The 16,298-nt window shown below is 35.2% G+C and overlaps 1 protein-coding gene across 1 annotated transcript; it reads right to left on the bottom strand.

Moving 5' to 3' along the window:
- Positions 1-144: 144 nt before the first annotated feature.
- On the bottom strand, positions 145-13,073 carry LOC112046978 (glutathione S-transferase 1-1). Its single transcript, XM_024083856.2, has 5 exons — positions 12,936-13,073; positions 7,065-7,209; positions 4,122-4,322; positions 2,091-2,296; positions 145-739 (listed from the first exon to the last, which is right to left on the bottom strand). The coding sequence occupies exons 2-5, from the start codon at positions 7,203-7,205 to the stop codon at positions 637-639; spliced, it is 651 nt and encodes a 216-aa protein (XP_023939624.1). The 5' UTR covers positions 7,206-7,209; positions 12,936-13,073; the 3' UTR covers positions 145-636.
- Positions 13,074-16,298: the final 3,225 nt, after the last annotated feature.

Below are 16,298 nucleotides of genomic sequence, written 5' to 3' on the forward strand. Positions count from 1 at the left end.
TAATTTTTACTGATTTTCCACGGAAACAATAGTAGATATTGATCTTAGCGTCTGCTAATTGAATGCATCTATAAATATGCGGGTATAACTCTTACTGAGTGAGCATGTTTGACATGAGGATGTTGAAAATAAATCAAAAAACACTAAGAATTTCAGTTCATTTATTTGTGCCTTATATACTAGAGCTTATATTACAATCACGATTCAAAATAGCAAAGCAGTGTAACACTTGCTAGTAAACAGTGCTTATTATATAGAACACAATTTTGTATGAGTACAGATTGGTGTAACTTATATCACAGGAAAGCTGATTCTGAAATTCTGACTACATTGATTCTATTAGGTCATTTTTTCAAAAGCGGGACGTCCCGGAAATTGAGAATATGGTAGACAACCCTAACTTGAAACTTCTGTAATTTGTTTAGTGACTTGAAATTATCATTGTACACAAATAACGAAAACGAAACCGAAGAGTATTAGCCGTTATAGAAAGTTATTTAAGCACATCACAGCTGGCGAAAGGAATTCTAACCATGGCTTTATAAAAAAATTAAAACAAGATGAGATTTTTTGGGAATTTAAATTGAGAAAAATCAGCTTTCCTGTAGCTACACTTATAAAAATTTTCTGGAATGATTACTTCTTTAGGATGCTGTTGACGAGTCCTTTGAAGGCGTCGAGGCCTTTCTCGTTGGCTTCTTGGTATCCAGGCGCTGTGGACTTGACGGTTTCGTACCACCTGTAATAAGAATGGAAGATATCATTATTAATAGGTACTCATCATTAATAACCCTGTTCACTGTTGAGCACGAGTCTCCGCCTCCTTCTCTCCTAAATCACCAGTCCTAAAATAATACATTTTATAACTATGTGACTAGTACCGCAGAACCAGATAATGACTCAATCATTTGTATAGGTACCTACCTACCTATTGCTTTTCTTTTATTTTAATTGATATCAGACCTGTTGAGAGAAATTCCGAAAAATTAACCAACCGGTATTTTTTTGTTGGGCTCTGTTATTAATGTACTAATTCAAGTTATTCACAGTACCTACCTGCTTAAAAATAGCACGTTTCCATTGACACCTACATCATTGCTTACGTATAGGTAGGTACCTAACCTATACCTACCTACTATATACCGCGACTCCTAAATCCATAACTAAAACATCATCGTTACTTAACATAATCTAAACCTAGCGTTAGTCATCGAAATAATATCCTAATCATTTATTATTTGACAGCGTGCACTTATCTCGGACATGGTAAAATTTATTTTTTCACTAAATATCACTTAAAATCGACAAGATTTTGATGAAAGCCTTACTTTTAACTTAGGTATTCGTTATGTTATATCATGCTTATTAAAAGTATTGAAAAATTGATATCTCGTATTGAAAATATCCCTCTATTAAGTAAAAGACAGCAGTTGCAGATGCAGTTTGTGAATGCGAGAATGGTTCTACGTCCTAGGATTACCGTAACTATATCTTTCTTACAGAGAAGAAGAGAAATTTTAATGTTTAAAAGCTAGCGTCACTTTAAAACGCTTCTCATTAACAGAATAGGGATGATGACAGTTTTTTAAATTGTTTATAAATTAAGAGTATGCTAATAGTGAAGCAATTTTGTAAAAGGAACAGGGTATCTGCGATCATTACTTTCGGAGCTACAGGGATTTAAAGGGTCAGATTTGCGACGCTGCCGCGGATCCCTGAAAAACGCCCCATACAAAATGGCACAACCTAATGACGTCGTAGGTAATGTAATGATCGTTAGATTTGTATGTGCGTTCAAACAAAATTACTAATATCTTTGTTATTTGTGCGTTTATGTTTATAGTTCATGTATTGAAAAATGTCACATTTAATGTAAGGAAGCTAAAACTGTATGAATTTTTATCTTATTACGATAAAAGATTTTTAATAGATTTTGAAATTTTATAATCTCATTTATTTTGCAAATATCCAGACAATCTTTTCTTTTTATGTATAAATTAGTTAACATTGACCTTATTTACCCGAATGTATTATAAAAATCAATATATTCATACCTAGTCATCATCCCCATTACAGAACTGTTAAAATACCTCTTGACATTGGCGTATTTCTTGAAATCAATATCGGAGGCCTCGAAGCTGGAGACGCCAGCGACGATGCTCAGGTCGGCCACGGTGAGGTTGGGGCCCGCCACGTACTTCTGTCCGTCGAGGAATGTATCGAGCAGCTGCAGGGCGTCTTCCACCTTGGCCAGCTTGTCCTTGTCTGCGGGAGCACCTCCGAAGATTTGTGGGTACTGGAACGGTTAACTTGAGTAAGTCTCTGCTTATAAAATACTAGCAGACGCCTTACGTAATTTCCGTAAAAATATGGGGATACTTGTCGATGATAACTTTCCATTGGTTGAAAAAAATTAAATCCAACCGATTTAATTTTTTTCAACCAAGTAGTTTCGGGTAAATGAACAAACAAAAATCAAATTTTACTTTAAAATATTACTTTTTTTCATAGCAAATTGCATTATAGGACCTGTCAAATGCGATGCCATCTAAAATGGACTTATCTATACTTATAATAAATCTGTAGAGAGGTCAATTCTGTACATGAAATATATTTCCAAAATAACTATCAGGGGGTGATTAGTGATCGATACTGATGCCAAAAATGCAATCAGTAAAATTTTTGTCTGTCTGTCTGTCTGTCTGTCTGTCTGTCTGTCTGTCTGTCTGTCTGTCTGTCTGTCTGTCTGTCTGTCTGTCTGTCTGTCTGTCTGTATGTTCTTAATAGAAACAAAAAGTACTGGACGGATTTTAACGAAACTTTGTACAATTATTCTACATACTCCTGGGCAGGTTATAGTATACTTTTCATTACGCTACGACTAATAGGAGCAGAGCAGTGAAGAGAAATGTTGAGAAAACGGGAGAAGTTATTCAATTTTTAAGCTTCCGTCGCGTGTACAGCCTTAATGGTTAAAGCTACATGGAAATCATGTATGACGGAAATGTTCTCCTTAAAATTATCTATAAAAACACAACAGCATATATATGTCTATCTTTTATGGTTGACTCACAATAACACGTGTAACTCCCGATAGCTTAGCAGTTCGGATCTTTCTAATTATATTTGTCTACTCTTATGTTTATAACACTCATCACTCATCCCTAACTAAAAAAGTTAACATTGTTACCTATTCAATAAAAAAAGAATCATAAAAATCGGTAAAGAAACACCAAAGTTATACAAGAAATACGCTAAGCCATCGCGCGTGAATACTAATTCATGCTATATGGATTATTTTTGTGTAACGATTGCCGCGCTCGATGCGACTCGCGGGGGGGGGGGAATAAATAAAGAAGTGCAGCCTTAATGAGTAGGGTAGGGCTAGGATAGGGTAGGGTAGGATAGGGGTTGTTGAAAGTTTACAACGACTTTCATGCGGACGAAGTCGCGGGCGTCCGCTAGTTATTGAATACAATATTATTTACATTGTGTGAGTTATTGTTCAAACTGGTTCAAACATACTAATCGAAATATAGATGTGTTGGTTCGTTTTTTTTCTGATTGTGTCCGGATTCATCTTGGTTTTGACGACCTCCGTGGTTCAGTGGTGAGCGCGGTAGATTTACAAGACGGAGGTCCTGGGTTCGATCCCCAGCTGGGCCAATTGAGGTTTTCTTAATTGGTCCAGGTCTTGCTGGTGGGAGGCTTTGGCCGTGGCTAGTTACCACCCTACCGACAAAGACGTACCGCCAAGCGATTTAGCGTTCCGGTACGATGTCGTGTAGAAACCGAAAGGGGTGTGGATTTTCATCCTCCTCCTAACAAGTTAGCCCGCTTTCATCTTAGATTGCATCATCACTTACCATCAGGTGAGATTGTAATCAAGGGCTAACTTGTAAAGAATAAAAAAAAAGGGTTTTGGACGAGCGCAGAAGCAACGCCTGACGAGTCCGGAAGGCAAAAGTCCATCTGTCTGTTACCTTTTTACGGCTAAGCTACTAAACCGATTTAGATAAATTTTATTACAGTGTTATCATGGATTGGATCAGAAAATAAACTACTTTATAAAAAAAAAGTCCATGATGGTATAGGATGGATACAATAAAGTGACTACTTACAAAGTAATCACCAAATCTCTGGTACAGCGTGCCGATGTCGAAGTACAGCCGCTGGTCGACCAGCGCGCGCGCCTTGGGCTCCTCGGGGTAGAGCGCGCTGCCTTTGCCGTACTTGTTGACGAGGTAGGTGATGATAGCACGCGACTCGTAGATGGGGTAGCCGTCGTCCACGAGCGTTGGGACTGTGTGTTGCGGGTTGATCTGGGGAGGAATAGGTTATTGGTTCAAATGTACATGTTATCTATTTTCCTAAAATAGTCCTAGGTAGGCGAGAAATTTTCGAGACCTACTAGCTTATCTACTTATTAATTATAATATGATTATATTACGATCATTAGTATCATCATCATTAACAACCTATAGTCAGTTCACTGTTGAGCTTAAGCACGAGTCTCCTTTCAACTTGAGAGAGGTTAGGTTAGTCCACCACGCTGGCTCAATGTGTGTTGGCAGACTTCACACACGTAGATAATTTAAAAAAATCTCAGGTATGCAGACTACTACGTAGGTAATGTTATTAGATATCTGTAAGAACCAACTTCTAATAGGTAATAAGTTTTGTGATGCTTAGAGTGCTTGGAGCTTTATAGTTACTCGTAGGTACGTAATAACAGAGCCGTTATAGCCCAATGGATATGACCTTGGCCTCCGATTCTGGAGGGCGCGGTTTTGAATCCGGTCTGGGGCATGCACCTCCAATTTTTCAACTGTGTGCGTTTTAAGAAATTAAACATCACGTGTCTTAAACGGTGAAGGAAAAACGTCGTGAGGTAACCTGCATACCAGAGAATTTTCTTAATTCTCTGCGTGTGTGAAGTCTGCCAATCCGCATTGGACCAGTGTGGTGGACTATCGGCCTAACCCCTTTCATTCTGAGAGGAGACTCGAGTTCAACAATGAGCTGAACATGGGTTGATAATGATGATGATGTAACAATATTTGGTAAACTGAAACTGAAAATTATACTCGCAGACTCGACGGAAAGTGATAATTCCCATTACTGCTACACGAATAGGTATATTATAGAAAAATTAACAAGCAACCGCTTTTTTTAACGAAATCTTAAGGCTTAGAATGCCCTTCCGACGTGGCGCCCTACTTGCTAATAAAGACTATAAAAATTGAATTAATTAAACTGACTGTAGGTACTACTAAAATGACAGTATATTAAATCTAGCATTCATTACATGAATTGATTTTACAATAACAATACACGAAATTCATATACTATTTATGGGTGTACCTATGTTACCGGCAGGCCTGAGCGTAGGCCATGACAAGTAGATAAGTCTGATTGATATTGCAGCGGTCATTGGAATGTATGGCGCAAAAGTTTCTCGTGACAGTTATTTGTAAGTTGTAGGTACCCGTACTTTTAATAGTTATAAAAGATTTAAGAGCACTTAGATTATAGCTAGAATTTAAGTAAATTTGTGCTACAAGTTTTTTAAGGACTTTAGAAAAATTTGTTTATAGTAAGTAGGTAGGTATCAGTCCTTATTAACGGTCCACAACTAGGCAAGGCTTTAGAGGAGTTAGCATAAATACGTATGCAGTTACCGGGCTGGTACTACGGCTCACTGCTAAACTCGAGTCTCCTCTCAGAATGAGAGGGGTTAGGCCAATAGTCCACCACGCTGGCCCAATGCGGATTGGCAGACTTCACACACGCAAACCTGAGAATTCTCACTCACGACGTTTTCCTTCACCGTTTGAGACACGTGATATTTAATTTCTTAAAATGCACACAACTGAAAAGTTGGAGATGCATGCCCCGGGCTGGATACGAACCCACACCCTGCGGAATCGGAGGCAGAGGTCATATTCACTGGGCTTTCACGGCTCTCGCCTGGTATCGGCTGGTACTTGGTAGGTAATAACACAGTAGATACTGTGGTAATAATGTCTGACATTGTAACAATCACTAACAGAACTTAATGATAATAATGATCGGAATCAACGGTTTACCGTGATCTCCGACTTCACTATATTTATACACATAAATAATATAAGATCTGTAAACATTAATGAGAATATTAATATTTTGTAAATATTGATTCTGCAAAGTGTAATGGAAACACACTGTTCCCGTTTGAGGCCATCGAACCCGACTAAATTACATCACTCACGCAATCAGTGACCTTCACACTGCGGTCTAAGAAATTTAGCACCTATTAGCAAGAAATAGAGATTATAATCCCATATAAGTTAACAATTGGAACGGAATTGCTGAGTTTTGGTACATACGGGACTAATCACACTTATTTCACAGTAGATATAATATTTAGAACCTTATACCCATTTGAGTTTAGCTGGACGTTTTTGACAATTTTTAAATTTATCCTTTTGTGATTCGCATACAACGTAGAGTAGATGTTTGATTGAAAAAGTTCATTAGTTAGCGGTTTATTAGTTAGCGGCGAAGTTAGCTATAGCTAACTCTGCCAAAACTAGTTATTATCGTAAGTAAGGCTTATCGACACGGACGAAGTTGGTGGCTTGTCATAAGACGTTCGGCACTGCATAGTCAATGGTCATCATAGGAAAACAGAATCTATCATCTACCACAGAACAGCAAGATGCCGCGAAAGGTGACATTCTTACGTTGTGAATGTCCAGGCAATTCGTAATTCGCACAGCAAAAATTTGGAATGCCTTTCCAGCGTTTGTGTTTCTGACACTTATAATTTAAACATCTTCAAAGCAAGAGTGAATACGTATCTTCTAGTTAAGCGCGCTAGACCGCATTAATAATTTCCATCTTGGCTTAATATTTATTGTCAAGCGCAAGCCTATATTGTATAAAAAAAATCATTATCATCAGCCTATTTTTACTGCCCACCACAGGGACAGGCCTCCCTCCTCATAGGAGAGGGGATAATTATGGAGCTTAGACCCACCACGCTGCTCTAACGCGGGTTGGTGAGGCTTCTGCGTAGGTACCTTAAGGTATTCCGGTTTGAGGTGTTCCCCGTGGTGCAGGTCCACCAGCTTGAGGTTCAGGTTGAGGTTGAGCGCGCGCGCCGTCAGCAGCACGGCACGGCACGGCGCCGAGCCAGGCACGTAGTACAGGTCCACGGGCATTGTGCTGGGGGTGGAAATAAAGTCAAGTTTATGACGGCTTTTATAAGTTTATGTAGCTGTTTGCGCGGTGGATTTACAAGACTGAGGTCTCCCCGTGGCAAAGTATCCAGAATGATTTCCCCACTTTAAAAAAAGGAGGCGGTTAAATATTACGTAACGCAATTTGGGGGAGAGCGGGGGATCTTGTAACACAAATATTACGATGCGGTAAAGGGGAGGTTGGGAGTTGAATACAACGCGTCGTCACAATATTTTTTTTAAACTAGGGCACTAAAGTCTCCAGAACGTGGATGTTGATGTTTGTTGAGATTACGGCGACCCCGAGTGATTAGTAAGGTCAGTCGATAGATTAAAGAATGCACCGTCATGATTTCAATACAAAATACAATAATTGTTTTAAAATGGGCACTAGGTAGATTATTATAAACAAGTTAATGTGAAAAGAATCATGACGAAGCAATAATTATTTTGCCAACCGGTTCGCGAATGATATCTCGCCCACATAATCTTTATCATAGCATTTAAACAGTAAGTATGTAACTTGGAACAACACATTTTAAAGTGTTTTTATGAGTATGAAGTAAATATAGCTTTCCCAGTTATGTAACCATGACGATTACTTACCTAGGAAAGCAGGTATTTAAGTACCTATATTATCTTTGTGTGTATAAGTTATCTTTTTGATTTCATTGGCTGGTTTGGTTACAATGTTGCCATTGCCGTTACCTTATGATAAACGACGCGTCGTTTCTTCTAAGGTAAGGTAATTTATACATAAAACTATATAACAAAGTCCTCCGTCGCGATTTGCGTCTGTCTGTCTGTGATAATTTTAATAAAAACTGCCGAAACACAGTTTTTAAACGCTGACTTTGTCAATTAGTATAAGTACATTGTTAGCTGGTTCGTAGCTTCGTAGAATAGGTTTTTTTTTTACTTTTTATGTAGGTAGCTATTCGATTAGATAATTGTCACGTAATTTCACACAATTTACTATTGTACCTAAATTACAGTCGCCACTAATGGCCACCGGCATTCAAACACTATTCAATGCTACCCGGCAAGGTCGAACCATTCGTTTTTTTCGATCAATAAAAAAACAGTTACTTACTTACTCGAAACTACTGGACAGTATCATTCGTACAATAGCACCTACATCGTATACGTAACGAATAATTATTTATTAAAATATTACCTACGTAGTTGACTTAGTAAAATATACCTATGACCGGGAGTAAAAGCGACCTAAGTAATATTTTGTCAATTCTATTAATATAATTGTTAGTTACATATTTTAACAGATGAAGAAAAAATAGAGTGTTACTGTTACACACTCTATTTTTTCTGTTTACACGCATGTAATTAATATTTTAATAAATAATTAAACAAAAATAATATTTTTGAATTAAATTAAGTTTAAAAATAAATAACGTTATTTTTTACGTTTATGACAGTAATATAATAAAAGCCTACTTTATTGTTATTGCTTAATTCATTTTTCCTTGGACACAAACTATGAAATGCCTGTTTATCCTACATTGTGAATAAACAAATCTCCTGTCATACGCGTATATCGGATGGTTCGTGAAAATTATGAGATCATTGCATTGCTAATTATAGTAAGACCACTAAAAATGGCGATTGTTTTTCTTTAACTTATAAGCAATGTGCAAACCAGGATGTTTGATCACGATTGATGATATGATTCAATTTTAATAAAGGCGATAATGCGCCTTAAATAAAAATAAAAATAAAATTCTGTAATTGTAAAGAAAATAAATAAAACAATGAAATTATAATACCTATGACACCTATTTTAAAGACACTTTTTATCAATCTTCTAATACCTATGTCCTGCGCATAACTGCTTGTTTTTTCGAAAGCAAAAGTTTTTAGTATGCATGCACCCATTGCTTACCATTTATTTATTATCATCATTTATTTATTTATTAATGTTCTGATTAAAACGAGACAACGGAAACGAGCCGATATGAATACGCCGCATCACGAGTCTAGAGAAATATCAATCGACAGTGTTTGTTACTGTATCGTCTTGTGTATTTTTAGTTCATAATATTTTTGTCTTGGTAGGTAGTACTAACTGAGCTATATTATATACCGTACTAATATCTTAAGACTGAGGCGTTTACTTATTGATGCGTGCGAGCTGTAATAATATTTTTGTGTTTAATTAATTTAAATGACAGTCAGACACATGAGAAGAGACATAAGCTTAGTTACCTAAAAGGGGGAGGGTGGATCGAGATGGTTTCTACAAAATTCAAAATCCAAATGGGAAGGGATTTCAATGCGGATGCAAGGCGCTTGCTACTTATATAATAACATTAGGTATATCGATCACAATATATTTAATAGGTTCAAATTTTTATAAAACTTTTAATTTATCATCTGAATAAGAATTATAAATTCAAAAACTCGTCCAACTACTGAAATGATTGAACACTAAAAAGATTGAACACTATAAAGAAGAAAGTCTTGATTTAGCCTATACAAATCTTCAAGTTTGGTATGATTAATAATAAAGCACCAATCTGCGAAGCTCACCTGTCTTATAATTAATCGTATAAACTTTAGTGCGCCTTGAAGATAGGGGCGAAAAGTACTTACAGAAAGTCAGTTAATTTAGTACGTGGGAATCGCGAAGGTTAACGGAATTATAATGAATCAAGAACACATGCGCTCCTTTCACTCGTAATGACCAATAGCCGGTGGCCCTACTATAAGGGCATTAATTAAAAATTAAAGTAAATACAACATTGTAGGTTTATTACTATTCGATGAATTTGTGGAGAATAATTGTTTCATACCTATACCTAGGCTTCGTTTACAAGAACTTCAGGAACAAAACGTTCGTAATTTTGTTGTTTAATGACACTAATCACTGTATTACCGGTTCGAAAGGCAGGTTCTAATAAGTGTCAGTAAGAAACTCAGTAGTTAACATATGTATAAAAAAATTCAATAAATGAAATAGGCATCTATAACCCAAACGTATTTCTCGTTCCTAAAAAAAACATTTCAAACAAATTATCTGCTGTCACATTTCATTACACTTTTGCAGTATTCACTTATGTCATGAGGTGAATTATTATCAGAATTCAATCATTTTTATTGCTCCAAGTACCGCGATAAGATAGTACCAAAAGTACACAATGATTGTAATTATGAGTTGTGTTTTGATACGCTGACAGCTAACTCACCTGCAAGCTATTGAGTTAATTGCTTTTAACCACGATAGGTTTTTACATTATATGTACTTATTTGCAACGGATATTATGACGAAATACAATACTCATCACACATTGCCTGAACAGAATAAATACAGTAGTAGGTAGGTATCTACATAGATTAAGAGCATGTGGTAGCGAGAACCTAATTATTTTATTCTTGAACGGTTGTGAATCCTGAGATCCTTGAATCCTGCTAGGTCCCAAAACCCCCATGGTCCAAACACCAAATGGTAATCAACTTAAACACCCATAATAATAGGAGATTAAGTTGACAAATCAGCTTTTATAAAATGACGAATATCTAGCCATCACAGACATCTTAGAAAATCAAAAAAATCAAAATCAAAAATCATTAATTTCAAGTAGGCTCAGTTTACAAGCACTTTTGACACGTCAGTTGACTATTTGTAAAGATTCTACCACCGGTTCGGAAGGCAGGTTCTGCTGAGAAGATACCGGCAAGAAACTCAACAGTTGCTCTTTTGAAAAAGTCATACAGTATTATAATTTACAATTGATAACAATCACTGTTTACATTTCTTATAGTTTTACTTCCTGTGTGAAGGTGGAAGCTGATCCAACGGGCTCCAAGCATCTTTATCATTAAGGAACTCATTAATGTTGTAGTACGCTCGACTAAGTAAATGTTTTTTAACACATTGCTTAAAGCTATGCATTGGCATGTCCATTACAGTCTTGGGGATCTTATTATAGAAGAGTACACCCAAACCTACAAAAGATTTTTTTACTCTTTGGAGACGATATGCAGAAAAAACTAACTTATGCCCGTGTCTAGTAAGACGTGGGTTTAAATCTCCTTTTCGTTTGTACAAATTAATATTTTGTCTTACATATACTATACTGTTATATATATATTGACAGGCTACTGTTAGTATACCTATTTCTTTAAACTTTTGACGAAGGGACTCGTCAAAAGTTTAAAGAAATAGGTTTGCAAGCCTTAAGCCTTACTTACAGACTTTTAGGTAATTTACTGTAAAGTTGTATTAAATCCCTACCTGTCTGAAATAGTCATATGAATATCGTTATCAAGGTTATCTTAATAATGATTTGAAATCATCGATGAGGACTTCTAAAATATTATTATTGTACATCTAAAAGTCACGAAACAAAAAATAGTACCACTCTAACAACAAACTCAAGTATAGGTACAACATAATTATTATTATCCGTTAAGTTATACGTTTAGACCCGCCCGTTAAACATACGCCGTAGTATTTTGTAACATTACAGCATGTAATCAGGCCGGTACCTTAATTTCAGAGTACAATGTACAACAAGATCTATTAAGGTACTCGTATACAATACTACAGGGATTTTTATTTTTTTTCGATCTTCTGATAGGTGGACATTCAGTAACTAATTAAGGTTCACAAATACAACCGAGTGTCCTAAGTTTCATGGCCCATTATTTTGTTTGGTTTCTTATCCATTCCATCTTAATAATGAATAAGGACGGAAGGTTCCATCCGAATAATTAACCACAGGCTTCAAAATTATTTTAGTTATGACGCTGGATTCTTTAGTGCTTAGATTCAGTAAAGTCGCAGTCCCAGTACCCAGTAATCAAATAATAATAAATCTAGAAAGAGCTGACGAAAATTACGAAAGTACCTAAAGCTAAAACCTTAAAAAAACATACATACAGCCAAACGTAGAACCTCCCTCCTTTTTGGAAGTCGGTTAAAAACTAAAAGATCTCGTCGGTTTTAAGTAAATATTTTCTAAAATATTCATAAATAATTTTAAAAATTGTATAAGATAGATACCTATACCTAAACAGTTTTTCAAAGTTGGACAGAATTGCACTGTACGATACAAATGTATAGCTCCACGTATGACTAAAGCCTGAAAATTCACTATGAAATGTACCGGACGTTAAAAATAATTTTCAGGAAAACAGTTGCCTTGCGGAAATTATTTAGTAATTATCATTTACTCATTTTGATTGCTGTGAAATACCTACTCGTAGTTTCACTGTATTATATAAATAATAAAACACTAACATATAGTGTTAGGTTTTATTTACGCCAATACATATTAATATTATTATGTTTAGGTATATTTATTTACTTGAAAGTAAATATTTTTGTTTGACTCTATTTACAGCTATTAAAAATTGTAGTGTCAATTCAACCAAAAGGCAAAGTTCCATCAAAACTGATAAATAATAAAAAAATTAAATAAGAACCGACGATAATAAGTTAGGTAATTATTTTAAAATCAAATCACTAAATTTATACTGCATTTATAAATATATGTAATACATCAAATTTATTTCTGAATTTTCCTTATATATTTCCTTTTGAAAAATTTCTTACTTAGGTCAGTTTTATCACTGTCCTAACTCCTGATTGTTTTCCTAAATTAATTGAAGTAAATTAAAATGCACTTACCTTATATTTTAATATTTAGAATATTTAGAACTAAAACTCACAGCACAGTAATAAGAACTTACTTTAAATGGTAGTTGCACGTAAAGCACGGAGTAGTACCAGCGTAGCGGTTTGACTGCGAGTAAACGCTGTAGGGGGGAGAGCGCGGGCTTTATACCCCCCCAAACCGCCGCTACAATGCCGGCAGACCAGTTTTCCCTATGAATGTAGTAGATGTAAAATCTCCCGCGCGTATCGTATGGGCATAAAGTGCAAAACAGACAGAGATAGCCTGAGTTTTCACGCATACAGGGACGTTTTACTGAAAATAAAAATAAAAATAAAATAAAAGAAGAAAATAATTTCGATTTTACCTTGAATAACCAAAAAAATGCTGAACTGCTACAGAACATAGGTTACATATGCATAGGAATTGGTTTTTTGTGTTCTGTTTTCTTATTTTATCTTCCTAAAACTTCATAATAATTGGTAATTAAGTAGGTATAGATAGATATTCAATGTGCAGAACAGTTAGGCAGGAACTCGGTTTCTAATATATTATTACTTTCTGATTATGTCGTGTGTTTGCTGTAGGATGGTTAGTTAGCTCTCAACATCCAGTGTTAATGTAAAGGTTGCAGGTTTCACTATTTATTACTTAAGTAACGTGTATATTTCGTAATTCAATGACATAACATAATCTATTATCATAATTATCAACAATTGGTACCCACCTATTTATTTTCCTCAAAAGTATTCAATGTTTGTGTTTTATTTTATCTGGTATGAGTAAGTAGATAACTATTAGAGTTCTCTAATTATTTTTTTTAATAATATCTCATAGTATTATTTAAATAAATGAATTTTAGCTGCTAGACTATGTTGTATCTCTTTCTTACGTTTGTTACTTAGAAATAAAGAAGCATCGCAGACCGCGCTATATTTATCTCAGACTGTGCGCAATCGCTGGGAGCATTTCAGTGAAAAACGTTCCAATTTTCAGCGTTTTGGTATTGAAGAGTATAAAAATTGGCTGAAATCTTTAAAAAAAATAGTTTATTTCAGTAACATCAATCGAATAACAAATAATTAAAAGCTAGAGTCTTCAATCTTTGAGGCACCTAAGGCAATTTAAAGAGAACTTTCTGGATAATAGACAAACCATTTCCTGAATAACGAAAAGCTCTTAGATTATGGTACCTAGGTACTTGGCTTTTAGGGTTCCGAACGTACGTACTACAAAAACGGATCCCATATTATATCACTCGTGCACATTTTAATGTCTGCCTATTTTCTCCGAATGTACCGCACCAATCCAGTTAAAATTTGGTACACATATTAATTCTTGTGGCCAAAACGCAGAGATGCCCCGTGAATAGGTGAAATTTGAATATGTGCCATATTAAATTTTTAGGGGGGTAAGATGGAATGTTGAAAACAAAACTTTTGCAATCTTCATCGTGTGATACATCAAATGAAAGGTCTTAATATTATAATATCGATACCTATCCTACCAATATCCTACCTATTTACCTAGCCAGTAAAGTGAAAACGTACGAAGATGACAGTTTTTAAATTGTATACCTATGAATAAATTAGGAGTAGGTAAGAATGCTAATAGTAAAGCAATTTTCTAAAAGTAACAGGATATCTATATAGCGATCATTACTTTCAGAGCTACACATTTATTTTTGTGATACTGCCACGGATCCCTGAAACGCTCCATACAAAATACCTAGCATGAATGAATGAGATCGTTGATCATAATGATCGTTAGATTTTTATGGGCGTTCAAACAAAATCACAAATATATCTTTCTTATTTGTGCGTTTATGTTTATAGTTCATTTATTGAAAAATGTCACGTTTAATGTAAGGAAGCTAAAAATGTATGAATTTTCATCTAATTGCGATAAAAGATTTTGGTAGGTTTTGAAATTTTATAATCTTATTTATTTTGCATGTTTGCAAAATAAATAAGATTATTAACACCACTTAATTTTCGTTGTTTACATAATTTTAATTAGTTAATATTGACCTTATTTACCCGAATGTCTCATAATATTCAAATATTAGTCATCATCAAAGATTACAGTGTATTATTGGAAAGTCATCCTCCACATTAGGTAGGTATAACTTATCGTAAGTTTTAAATGTTAGTTAATTGACATGATAAATCAATTTTCTATTTTACGATTCGCTGTTAGAATTAGGAAAAAATAATGACGTAGTTTACTCGAATTCGGAGCACAAGGTAACCAGTGAATCATAACGTACTTCCCGATAGCTGGTAGGCGCGATTTCCTTACAAAAAATTATTTACCTTCTTAGTAAAAACCGAAAGTTTTCAAGTAGATTTGTAGGTGAAATACTTACCAACTCGTACGTTTGCAAGACAAGGACTGGGAGCTGATCGGAAGGCTTTAAAATCTACTAACTAATATTATGCATTGAATACATACTATGTATCTACCTACTACAAAAAGTTATTTTTATCGTGTCTGTCTGTCAGTATGTCTTTTGGACTATAGCTCCCGAACGGCTGAAGCGATTTCAATTTAGTTTTTTTTGTATTAAAGGTGACTTATTTGCGAGTGTTCTTAGACATGTTTGATGAAAATCGATTGAGCCGTTTAAAATTTGTGGGGGCTGAAAGTGGGGAAGAACAACCGAATGTCTGCAATTATACTCGAGTGTGGTCTCAAATGAAAGCGCACTGAAAGAGAATATTGATAACTTGATTTCATGATCTACAGGGATTTTTCAAAATTTTCAATTTTTTGTTATAGGTAATTTTGATAAGCGATATCCGAATTTAGGCAAACAGGAAGGACTAAATGCTATAGTACGACAACCATACGACAACAAAGGAGCTTTTTGAAGTGGGCTTAACCCTCTTCATGTGACTCTCTTTTCTTGAGGAAAAGGAGAGGATAAGTGTACCTATAGGTGAAGTACGAAGGTAACCCTCTCCTTTACATTTTGAACAAAGAAATTGCTATAATAACAGAGCATAATAAAAAGCAGGTCTCACAGTGGTGTAAGTACTCTTCATACATCTCATTAAATCATTGCATACTTAGAAAATTAAATGTTAATGCTAATAACATTTATAATTTACCCTTAGAAAATTATTTGTAGTAATATAAGCACGCCACCGAAGTATTTTTCAGATAGCATGGGTACGGTGACAGTCGCCTGTATGACGTTAACATTACGTACTATTATCGTAAATCGCGGCAATCTTTCAAGAGTAAAACGAACTGTCACCCGCACCATCCTACATGAAACGAACTGTAAACTCATACCCCTAACAGCTCGCTGCCCTGAAGTGCCTATAAGTAGAACTTTACTTGAAATAAGTACAGTCGTATTTAAGCAATATAAACAAATAGGATTATAAGTCTAGTGTCTAAATAAATTATTTAAGTTACTGCGCTAGCAAAA

This window comes from Bicyclus anynana, chromosome 10, assembly GCF_947172395.1.
Source record: "Bicyclus anynana chromosome 10, ilBicAnyn1.1, whole genome shotgun sequence".
NCBI lineage: Eukaryota > Metazoa > Arthropoda > Insecta > Lepidoptera > Nymphalidae > Bicyclus > Bicyclus anynana.